The 12855-nt window shown below is 38.3% G+C and overlaps 1 protein-coding gene across 4 annotated transcripts in view; it reads left to right on the top strand.

Annotated features, from left to right (window-relative positions):
- Positions 1-12855, top strand: part of KITLG (KIT ligand) — an 88577-nt gene that overhangs the window by 38671 nt on the left and 37051 nt on the right. For 2 of the 4 annotated variants that reach the window (XM_027107154.1, XM_027107151.1), the window contains exon 3: positions 10151-10213. The exons of 1 other annotated variant lie outside the window; for it this stretch is intronic. In XM_027107154.1, the coding sequence (XP_026962955.1) occupies positions 10151-10213 (63 nt within the window). Of the gene's footprint in view, positions 1-9610; positions 9730-10150; positions 10214-12855 lie in introns of all 4 variants that reach the window. One more of the 4 variants, XM_027107153.1, reaches the window with a different exon arrangement.

Raw genomic sequence — 12855 nt, 5'->3', positions numbered from 1 at the left:
CACACACACACACACACACACACACACACACACACACACACACACACCCCATGCAGATTTCTTTGGATACTTACAAAGTCCAGGTTTAAAAAAATTCTCTGGTGCAGTGCCTGAAGATATATCACCATGTTTTATTTGAGGAGCTGGTGACCAAAGCAATGCAACATTTGCCTACTATATGCCCAGCTAGGTATAAGGATGGGGGTGGGGTGATGAAGAACTTTTTTTAAAACATGTATCATGATCCTTTCCCTCAAGCTGCATGTTAGTTTGTGAATCAAGAAACTATATTAAAAAGAAAAGGTTTATATTCGAAATTTGGTATCAGTAGAAGGCACTCATGAAATGTTTGTTCAGTGAAGTAAGGATGTGTACCACTGTGCAACATCATAATCACCTGTGGCGCTTACGAAAATCATAGGTGTCTGGGCCCCACTGATTCAGCAGGCCTGAAGGCATCTACATTTAAAGACATTCCTTAAAGGAGGTTTAAGAACCAGTGCTCTAGATGGTCTATTCTGTCACAGTTTAGAGACCAAAGTATTGTGACCTTGATTTAATCTCATTTCTTATTATGAGTAGTTTTATCTATGTTGTATGGATTTATATAAATGTTAGATTAATACAAGTCTCCAAAATATGCTTAAAGTAGGCCACAACTGGGAAATTACAGCTCTCATGGGGCTGCTGGTAGAACCATGGAGCTAAGATGAGCAGGGGAGGTCTGAAGTGGTCCTAGGTGTCCAGTTTCAAATATGTGGGCAAGGAGTCATAGATGGAAGGTGATGGTGTATCTGACCACACGCTGAGCATGTCCAAAATTAAAATGGTATTTAAGAAAAATTACTTATAGTCATTATTTTTTGCTGTGTGAGGAACACTACTTAGTGAGCACCACTTCCTGTGAAATGTCAAACCGATATTTTCAAGTGGCATAAGTAGGTATTATAAGCACCTTCCAAGATTTTCCACTCTTGTCTTTGACCATCTGCTTATTTTCAGTCTGTTACCTATCAGTTGATACAGTGAAAAATGGCAGGAAGCATGGAGAAAGAAGTGCCTGGAAAGAGATACTTATTAACACTAAAATATAATTCCTTCCCCCAAGGGCAAATGTAAAAAAATCATTAAACTGAAAAAAATCTTTCTGTCACCCCTCGAGCACCTGACTCAGAGGGGAACTTTTTAATTTCAAGAGTTGATCTAAATGAAATTAGTGTGTTTACTTTGGATTATCGGGGGGGAAAAATCAAGTTAGTAACGAAAAAGGACTTAGAAGATCACTTCTAACTGAATAAAGACCTACTTAATGCCCAGCCAATATTTCATAGAGTAGGACATTGAAAGATATAAAATAATCCCTGGTCTCAGAGTGTTTATAATCTAGTTTGGGAGCTAACCCATCTCTATGAATATATGAGTGCATATCACTCAGTCTGCAATAACCACACGTAAATGGATACCATTTGAAAGATTTTCTGGTATAGCGTGGGAACCAACCTATGCTAATTTATTGGTTCAAAGAATGGATTTTAGAATCTGGCACACCTGCTCTTTGACCTTAGATAAGTAACTACGTTTCTAAATCTCAGTTCTTACTTACCATTTTGTAGTATAGATTAAATAAGAGAATGTATATATAAATTTTTTACCACAGTTATTATCACATAACCTCTCTGTGCCTCAGTTTCCTCATCAGTGTAATAGATTAACAGTACAATTGACCTTTGAACAACACGGGAGTTAGCAGTGGAACATCCTTCTCACAGCTTGTAGTTGGCCCTCTGTATACAAGCTTCCTCCCTAGCTGTGGTTCTGCATCCGCAGATTCAACCAACCATGGATCATGTAGTACTGCCGTACTTAACTGTTAAAAAAAACAAAAACAAAAACATGGGTATGAGTAGACCCATGTAGTTCAAACCCACGTTGTTCAAGGGTCAACTGTACTTAACCTCATAGAGTAACTTTAAATAAGTGAATAGAACAGTGCTAGGAACATAGCAAGTGCCTGCTAAATACTGTCTGTCAGTAATGGTAGTAGTGGCATTTGTGGGGTCATAGGATACTGGAGTCGGAAGGGAATTTAGAAACAATCTAGACGAAGTACTTCCAAAATAGGAAAGCTGAGACCCAAGAGTGGTGAAGCCCAGCTCCTGATCCCATTACCTGTGCTGTATCTTCTAGGACAGTGGTTTTCAAACTGGCTTCAAGAGTCCACCTAGCCTCTGTGCTTTTATTATTTATGTGTCTGGGTTTCTAAATAAGACTTGGCTTGAAAAAACAATTGAGCTTTTAAAAAAATGTTTGCAAGCCACTGCTTTAAATCAGCATTTGTGGGATATGATTTGAGAACCATCCAGTCACAATCTCTTAGGGTACGTGTTAAAAGTATAGCTATCAGGGCCCTGCCTCAGAAATACGGAATCACAGCTTGTGGAGATGAGATGTAGGAACGTTAATGTTTCTGACTAATATGCCAGGTGATAGTTATTTGCATAGAAGTGGCAGGACCGCTTAGGCCATAATACTTACAATATTGGGTTGTTTCCATGTCTGAAAAGAAGCTGTGTTCCCATCCTTAGCCTAAAACTCATAATTTCACTAATTCAAGCAACAACATGAGTCACTTTTGAGTTTTATGGATATAGATAATCACAGCCTCTCTCTAGAGAACAGTGGGGCAAAAAAGCATCTTCAAGTAGGTCAGGCTTACCGGGGTGTTTGAATACCAGCTCTGCCATTACCCAGCTGTGTGACCTTGGACAAATAAGTCCCTAGACCTTTCTGGGATTCAACTTGTGGTTTTGAAAATGAGGAACTAGGACATGATCAATACTTAGTTCTTAATCTAGGATTCATAAACTTTGAAATTCTTGCAAATGGAACTCTAAATTATGCCTACGTGTGCCTTATGTGTGTTTCTAAGAAGAGCATGTATAACTTTCATCTGCTTCCCAGAGACGTCTGTGACACCCAAAAAGATAAGAACTACTAAATCCGATAACTTGGGAGACCCTTTTTAGCTCTGAGATTCTTTTATTCCATGGAGATACTTTTTTTAGCTTGTACCTTTTGGAAAGCTTCAGTTATGCCTTGACAAAAGGAGGTTATATCGAACAAGAGGATCTGGTTTCTTTGCAGACATAACTTTGGTACATTTTATTTGAGAAAAAGAAAGTGGGTTGAGAGTACCTTTTTACCTTGCTTTTCATAGTAATTTCTTCAGCTGAAATCATTCCTTTGCCCATTCTTTCAGTTCCTCCTTGGCTTTAGGTGGCACCTTGCACTGTGCCCACAAACATTAAGTTTGTTTGATTGGGGTGATTCTCATGTCACAGAAGCACACGATTTATGACTTTACTGTCATTTCCTTTTAAATTTCTTACTGGACACTTTTTACTGCCCCGGCAATCCCCGTGGTTTTCGTTTGAAATCCTTCTGGCATGTTTACTCAGCATAATAGTTCATCTATTTACAGAACATTTTGCTTTGTTTCCAAAAAATGTTGCAGGACTTGTTTTAAATGGCAAACTCAGACCTACCTAAAGAAAGGGTCAAGTATCTGGGAAGGGGATGAATGAAACTCTAAAAACTTGTATCTATGGGATGGTTCAGCTGTAGCTTTTAATGATTTTTAAGTGTTAATTTAAGGAGGAATCCAAATATTGAAATAGTTCAAATTAATTTTTCCTTTTGTTCTTCCTGCTGTTCCTTTCATTTGTGGTATTTTTTCCTTCATTTGGGGGAATTTAATTGAATATGACTTTGTTGCTTTTTTAAAAACCTTTTTATCTTTTACTATCTATTGAGTAATTATTTGTCTTCCTCAAAATGTTTAAGGCAGGTTGCTGTCCCAGCCCCATCTTGTAAAGGTGAAACTACTCTGTCTTTTCAAGGTCAGTCTACAAATCAGTAGAGTAGAATTAAAAGTCAAGAATTCGTGGTTTTCCTGGTCTTGAAGTAGGCACTTATTTTAAGTAGATTATATTAATACATGACTCTTAGAGTTTAAAATAATGGAAGATTATAAAAATATACTTAGATAACAAATTTCACACTTTGAATGAACAGTTTTGAATGATGCGGAATTTTTATTCTTCTTCAAATACGATGTTCTTTGGATATAATTACCACTGCCTTAAAATGGAAGATTGGAGTCTCTGAGACTTCCCATTTCTAGGTGAACTCTGAGCTTTATTAAGCATATCTTCTCTTTAAAAGCAGAGGTCTCACATAATTTTGTTTGACCCTTGAAGAACAATGGTTTGATTGTTGGAGCTGGAGAGTTTTTAAAGTTTATTTTGATTAGTTTGCAATATTTAGCATTTAAATTTCTGCTCCTGTGGTCAGTAGAAAATTCTTTTCTCTGTTTTAAGCTAAATTTAGGACTTACAGTATGCAAAGAAAGGACAGAAGCGTATTAGAAATAATAGTCGTAAAAACTGACAAGTAGCGGGCTATGTTACCAAGCATGTCAATCTTATCATAAAGAAAAAATTGTTCTTCCATTATAAGATAAACCACTTAGGTACAAAATCTCCTGCTCCTTGACTTTTTAAAGTAATCATTATTGTGTGAGTATCCATGCAAAGCACTTTGTATGGATTTTCTCTTTTAGTCATCACAACCCTAGGAGGTAATTATTTTTACCAACAGCTTATTGATTAGGAAGCTGAGGCCTGGTGATGGTTAGTAACCTGACAATCCTCACCTGGAAACAGGGAGCTGAATAGAGGTTTGAACCCCTAACTGCCCATCTCTAGAGCATAAGAACCCAGTTCATAATTTATGATGTTTTAACTTAAGATGTCAATATCAACTGCAATTTAAGAATTAGCATTCCATCCTCTTGAATTTTATTTCCTAGGTAGTAGTCACCTTATCTTATGATTAGGAAGCAGTCGTATTATAGAAGTTCAATTAGTACTACTTAATTGGAATCCATATTATAAAGTGTGTGTATGAAATAAACCAAAAATGTTTTTAATCTCTTCTATCTGAAAGGAGAATGAGGGTCATCTAACTTCATTTAGATATTCTTCACTGAGAAAATATGACCCAGAAAAGTCTTTGAGTTGTCATGTTAATTTTTTATAAATCACTAATTGAGTTGTTATTAAAGGAAAAAAAAGGGTAATTAACTTGGTTAGTTAGATTATTAGTCAACATTAACAAGAGATGGCTTATAAGGAGAAATAAAAAGACAAAAAGCTGGGACTTCCCTGGTGGTGCCGTGGTTAAGAACCTGCCTGCCAATGCAGGGGACACGGGTTTGAGACCTGGTCCAGGAAGATCCCACACGCCGCGGAGCAACTAAGCCCGTGCGCCACAACTACTGAGCCTGTGCTCTAGAGCCCGTGAGCCACAACTACTGAAGCCCACGTGCCTCGAGCCCATGCTCCGCAGCAAGAGAAGCCACCGCAATGAGAAGCCCCCACACCGCAATGAAGAATAGCCCCTGCTCGCCGCAACTAGAAAAAGCAGGCGTGGAGCAATGAAGACCCAATACAGCCAAATAAATTAAATTTTTTTTTAAAAGGCAAAAATCTTTGTCCTGTGTTATTTCTGAAGACTGAACAACCAGCATTACAGTAAGCTGCTGCAGGAGTGAACTGGGATATTTAAAATATAAGCGTAGAAGGTTAGGTTTTTTGCTCTACAGCAGTGATTCTTAAACTTCTCTGGGTCTCCCAGCACTCTGAAAACTGGACTCTTTCCTCAGAAAGGTTCACATATGTGCAACATTTTATGTAGTGTCAAGGGAATCATGAGTTATTACTGCTGCATTTTGATTCTTATCTAGAACTTGGGAGAAACAACTGAGACAAGTGTGTCTCACTAAAGATGTCCAAGAAGCCACTGATTTCATGAGACTTGGAGACCTCAATGATATTTGAATCATGAAATCCAAAGATTTTAGATAAGTGATCTAGAGAGGGAGTTAAATGTTCTGACTTTGAGTTCTTTTTCTCCTGAGTCCAAATACCTGCAGGGTATGATAGGCAGCCAGTGCCTGTCTGGCTTGCAAAGACTTTTTCTTGGCTGGGTTTCCGGCATTTCTACATGCCATTCTCGTATGCATTTTACCTCCTCGTGTCACTGAGTATGGTCAGTCCTTAAGACATCCAAAATAAGATAGCAAATGGGCCCATCTAGTAGTAGAGTGAGCCCATCACAGAGTGACTTGTTTTTGCAGTTTTATGCATTTAATGAGCTGGCACAGTACTTACATCCTCACACTCCACACCACAAAGTTCATTGGACCTTTGGAATAATTGGACCTTTGGTAAATTTTCCACCAGTTAGGTTCTATTTTATTTTATTTTTTGCCCTGAACATATTTTACGAGAATAGATTGGTTTTTTTCAAAATCTGGAGCCTTGGTTATGTATCCATTTCACCCTCCCAACAGTATGCTTCCCTGGAATCTAAACCACGTCTCTACTTTTTCAGCATACGGTCTCTGTATAAATATTTAATACATATTCAGTACTTTCCTAATGGTGTTCTCAACTGCCCCCAGTCTCTATTCTCTCCTTGCTCCAATCCATCCCTCCAGACTCACCTTTCTAAATTGACAGTCATGTTCCCTTCCAGCTTAAACACCTGCAGTGTAGCACCACTGCTTAATTCCATGAGAAAGGTAAATCAGACTGAATTTTTCATAGTTATCTACTTCACCCTCTTCATCTTACAGACGAGGAGCAGAGGTTTCACTGGTCCCGCTGGAACTTGTTCCACTGGAACTGGTCGCGCTGGACCTCACTGCCTCCCTCTTGGCCTCCTTGGCCCGACATTTAGGTCCCTCACTAATAATGGCTTTCCCGGGGTATTTCTTACCTCCTACCTGCTAGAGCCTGAATGATCTGTCCCTGGTCTCCCATGTCTTTGTCTTTGCATATAACCCTATACCTAGAATGTCCCACTCCCTTGCAATTAATAATAAATACCCATACTCATTCATACACCATGCTCAAGCACTAAGTATTTTAAACAAGTTATATAATCCTTGTTTAGTCTTAATAGATCCACTAGCTTGATTCTATGATTCCCATTTTACACATGTGGAAATTGAGGCTAAAGAAGATTAAGTAGTTTGCCTAAGATCTCTGAGTTAGCACGTGGCAGGACATGGATCCAACCTGAGCAGTGTGTCCCCGGGACCTGTGTTGTGAGGCCTACATCAAACTAACTGCTTGGAAGGAACAGCTTATCTTCCTAGTTCTAGGTCAAAGGCTCCCTCTACTCTTATCAAATTTCCACAGTGCTCAATATACATAAGAGAATTCTGTGCTTTCTGAATGCTATTTAACATACTATAAATGCTTGGAAAGTAATATAATAATTCATGAAGCAGCCATAAAAATATACAACTTGACTTCCTAATTTCTCTTCCAAATGTAATTGGAAACAAACCAATGCAAGCCAAGAAAGTAATAATGCGGAGACTGATCTGTAGATAACTGTGCTGAGACCAGCGCACAGCGCCAAGATTTGTATCCTTACCTCCAGTAGGTACTCCTGATGACTGTGACCTTGGGATGCCAGTTAACCTCTCTGTGTTTTCTTCTGTGAAACAGGCTTAATAACACATATCTCTGGGGTCGTGATAGAGACTGTGTATGAAAACTTAAACTGGAAAGCATTTTTCAAAAATAGTATTACTTTTCAGTTCTACCAGAAATTAAATATCAGTAAATCAGTTTAATGCAGAAATTATTATTATATACCCCCCAAGTGGTAAGGTGTGGAGATTTCAGTGTGCTGGTCAGAGAACTTCTTGTAAGGTTTCTTTGCACCAATTTTTACGTATAGATTACTAATAAAACAAAACTGGCCAGCATATTGCTTACATTTTTTCTGCCCTTTCGGTACATGCTCAGATCCTAAGTTATCTAAATACCAGTTCGGTCAATTCTATGTTTATTTTCTGATAATGTTAGTTGTGCTTAAGGACGGCTAGATTGTCAAGCAGCTTGTGTTCAGAACACCTGCCACTTCTTGCCATGTTTCTCCATCTGGAATGACTTTCATTTACACGGTTGGTTCATAACAAAACAGAATGTTGCTGCTCGTTCTGATTCCAGCTTTTAGGTCAGCTATGTCTTCTACTGGGGCTTACATAAAATAACAAGGTCCGGTACGTGGGCCTCTCACTGTTGTGGCCCCTCCCGTTGAGGAGCACAGGCTCCGGATGCGCAGGCCCAGCGGCCACGGCCCCCGGGCCCAGCCGCTCCGCGGCATGTGGGATCCTCCCGGACCGGGGAACGAACCCGTGTCCCCTGCATCGGCAGGCGGACTCTCAACCACTGCGCCACCAGGGAAGCCCAGGACTTTACTGTTTTATTGGGGGTGGCATGAGGAGGGTTGATGGTGAGCCTCACAAGTGGAAAATATCTAGGACAAGTGTGCAGAGAGTAGATAGATGAAAATATGTAGTTGAGCTAAGAGGCAAGGGAGGCTCTGTTGTCAGAGACCTGAGTTCTAGTCCAGACTTAACACGTAGTAATCGTGTGACCTTAGTCAAGTTTCTTGACCTCTTTGAGCCTTAAGTTCTTCATTCATTAAATAGAGATAGTATGTGAAAGGGATTCTGAGGCTTGGATGTGATCATGCAACATAAGCCCTTGATAAGTACAGTGCCAGCACATCATAAATATTTGGTAAGTGTTAGGCTGGAGGCTGAGATGACTGGGAGATGGTACCATTGGAAGTAGAATGGTAGCATGCACAGTGGGATCATCTACTTCCTTGGCTCCCCTCTGACTGCTTATGCCTTTAACTAGATTCTTTTCTCACCAAATTGTTCTCAGATTCCAGAAGCTATTGGCAAAGCCAAGAAGAAACCATATGGATTGTGTTCTGGGAGACTTGTCAGAGATGACCTAGTCTGGCAAACATGCACAACATCCCAGCTTACTATGGGGAACAGGAATGATTTTAGAGACAGGGTAAAGGGGAAAATGAGTCCACCAAGGCAAGGTAGACCCATTGAGGATATAATAAAGCAAAACCACTTTTTTTACATTGTATATTATTTTAAGACTCAATGGGCTAAGTCAGTTTATACATATTATAAACGGGCCATATGATACAGATGGAAATTTTATCTGTGCTAGGAGGGTGAGATGTAAGAGGTGGTACTATATGTAGAAAAGGAGACAAGTGAACCTAGAACTCTGTAAGTTACCAGGATGTGTGCCTTGGAAGTCAGTTGACAGTATAGCTCTCAGTGAAGAATATGGATTGATTGGCACGTTCACTCATCTCAGCTCATAAATTGACTGTCAGACATGGGTACTTTTATCTCCACTTTACAGATGAGAGAAACCAAAGTACAGTTTAGATTTGTTCCAAATTCCCTGGTTCTAAATCAGGTGCTTGTTCAACTTATTGCCACAGTGACTGGTGGAAATGGGTTAGATAGTCTTTGAAAGCCTTTAAAAGAAGCTAGATAAACACTTGAGGCAGCTCAAACGTTCAGCACCAGCTAAGTGGATTAAGTTATATCACAGAACTGAATCTTTCTAAATTAATTAAGTGATAAAGCATTTGCCACTCATAAGTATCATTGATCTTTTGAAATTTTGCAAACATTTTTTTCTAGGATCAACGTAGAACAGTAGTTCTCCAACTTAAGCGTACATCAGAGTCACCTGGAGGACTTGTTACATGAGATTCAGTAGGTCTGGTGTGGCCCGCGACTGCGTTTCTACAGATTCCATGGTGATGTTGATATATCACTTGGTAAACCACTTACAAGAAAAATATACTGTGTTACTGATCCTTTGGAGGAACAAATAGGAATATAATCCTAGAGGGAAATTTCAAGACCACAGATGGAAATTGAAATTCAAATCATGTTTCCAAAACTCAGTAGATTATACTTAGCCACCCATAACTGAATTTGGAGGAAAAAAGATTTGTATTATCACTTTATTTCTGGAGAGTGCCTTTGATTGCAAAGGGAAATCAAGAATGAAAAATCACTATATATGTAAATATTGAAATTCAGTAGTAACTAAAAGCATAATAGGTTTGTAGGTGTTTTTCTCCAAACCACTAAAAACAATATGACTGATATGTATGGATTTTCTTACAGATATTTTTTTCCTTTTTTTTTTTTTTTTTTTTTTGGTCTCTGTAGGTGGCAAATCTTCCAAAAGACTATAAGATAACCCTCAGATATGTCCCCGGGATGGACGTTTTGGTATGTAAATTGTACATTTCTGGGTTTCATTTTGGTAGCTGACAAAAGAGATGGGATCATTCATTCATATTGAGATAGGAAATTATCTGCCATTTAGGAGTTTGCTAATTGTCAGAATTTGAAGAAGGTATCTTTGGAATTTGACTTACATATTTTTTTTCCTCAGGCAACTGCTAAACTTTAGTTTTGGATGAGCATTTCAGCACATGTGTCTTACATCTGTACTCCCAAAGTAAATAAGATCACCTTCCTTAGAGCTAGCCACTGATTTCTCTCTTTCCTTCAGTCTTCCCCCAAAAAAGGCTTGAGTGTAAAATTATGTAAATTATTTTCATACCTGAAAAGGTCCTATATAAGTCTCCTATTTAATTTGAGTTAATTTGAGAACACAAATGTTTTATCTCTGAATTTATTTGCAATGTGATTGATTCTTAAAACCTTACAATAAAAATATGTGGCTATGATTATAGGTACTCCTTTATTACTGTAACTAAGCAATTTTGTTTTTCTCATTACATAGTATCAGTATTCATACATAAAGAAATATTTCCAGCATAGGGAATAATGTAATGCCTGTGTACTCATCACATAGCTTGTCAAATGGTACCATTGTGCAGTATTTGCTTCAAATGTATTTTTTAATATTGAATTATGATAAATATAACTAAAGCCCCATATATGCCCCTTTCCTATACCCATTAGTGCTCACTTTGTCTCTTAGGAATAAGTATTCTGAGCTGGAATTTTTCATTCCAGTGCATGTTTTCAAGGCTTGACCTGAAGATACCACCCCCTTGGAGCTGTGTTGAGTGCAACAGCCCACAGTAGCCCTGCTCTAATACTTTGATTGCAAACTGTACATCCATTCATAAGATACCAATTTTTTGCATATTTTATGTTAATGCCATTATACTGCATGTATCACTTTGCAACTTGCTTATATTTTGCAACATGCCTTTGACGTATAACATGTTCCATGTTGATTCATTTTAACTACTGTATTGTTCCTTTGAGTTAATTTAAAATCATTTGCGTTACTCTCTGCTCTGCAACTTGACATCTTTCCATAACTTAACAAAAATACTTATTACATATCGACTTTGTGCAAGTTGTCTTAAACTTTGAGTCCTTTCTGTGGACGAGTCCATCAAAATTATTACCAGTTCAAGTATGTTAAGCACGCCACTCAGTGCTGTGTTTAAAATGTCTTTCAAAGACTATAAGGTTGTCATTTCAAGAACATTCTCTTGAAAGGCATATTTCTTTTCATTCGTTTATACTAAAATATTTACTCTCTACTACGTTCCTTAGAATTCCTTAGAACATGTACCTTCTTGTTGAACAAGTTATCCTCTTTGTTGACCTAGCAAGTCTAGGTCAATGTCCTATTGAATTAGGAGAGTTCTCTGGAAATAATAATGTAACATTATAGCAGCCTGAAACTTAATTAATCATTTGCTTACTCACTCAGCAAGTGTCCGTTTAGGAAACACTATGGAGCTAGCACTTTATGAGACACTTTAAGAAACATATACATCAATTAGCCTTATGTTCAAAAACTTTAATAATAATGGGCATGGGGAGTAGCTGGCCTTTTCATAATGCTTTTCTATTCTCAAAATGATTTCATGTTTTTAATCTCCTTGGATGATCAGAAAAACCCTGCGAGGAAAGCAGGATAGCTACTGTGATTCCTATTTTACAAATGACACCCTGAGCTTTACAACCCAGAAGCATTTTGCCCAAAGTTAAACAACTAGAAAGTGATAGAGCCTTAAAAAGAAACCCTAGATCATCTGACTTTTAACCCTAAATGTGGGTAACTAAATAATTATAATAGCAAGGAAAAGTGTTCTAAGTGAAGCATCTAAGTAATAAAGATGCACCCTGCTCCTGACTATAGAAGCACTTAGGCCTGGGACTGCCAAGCTCTCTCAAAGAAATCATGCAACTCTTTGAAAAACAATGTTAAACTGAAAATAGCGAAATAGATTATTTTGTGCTGGTATAAATCATAGATTGTGCTAAATCATAGATTTCAGTATCGGTTATTGATAACAAGAGCTAAACGTGTAAAAATAAAGCTGATTCATTGCCACCTATTTTTTTTTTTTTTCTTGTTTCTGTAATTGAGAAAAGTCCGCTATTATTTGGTCTTGGCACACTGTCCTGGCACAACTGGAGAAACTCTGTTCTTGGCTACTGCCGTTGGCAAGAAAAACAAGCCCGTGCATAGGCCTTTGGGTAGAAATAGGGGGTCTTACGCTTTGTTTTACCTTCATTTTAAAATGTTAGTTTCTGCCAAGACCAGAGGAGTTTCCCAGTGGAGAGGCCCCTGATTATTTGTCAGTGGTCAGAGCCCCAGCTGCTGTATCTTTTGTCTTTAAACAACAGAGGGTTGAGTGGGAGCCAGTATGGGTACCAGAAAGATTCTCTGGGGCCAGAGCAGTAAAATTCTTCCAGAGGCACTAGGCAGAAGAAAGCAATAGGGTAGAATACACTTTATTTTTTGCTTTTGTTTTAAAAATAAGCTAAATACTCCTGAAAAGGGGAGGTTACTTTTCTAAGGGTCTTTTAAGAAAATTACCCAGCAGATTGTCTCTCACAAATAGCAGGGTGTGATCCACTGGTTGGTATTTAAA

This window comes from Aethalodelphis obliquidens, unplaced genomic scaffold (assembly GCF_003676395.1).
Source record: "Aethalodelphis obliquidens isolate GAN/ISIS:26980383/991018 unplaced genomic scaffold, ASM367639v1 scaffold8, whole genome shotgun sequence".
NCBI lineage: Eukaryota > Metazoa > Chordata > Mammalia > Artiodactyla > Delphinidae > Aethalodelphis > Aethalodelphis obliquidens.
The sequence above is the reverse complement of the archived record's forward strand: the minus strand, read 5'-3'. Positions and strand labels throughout refer to the sequence as shown.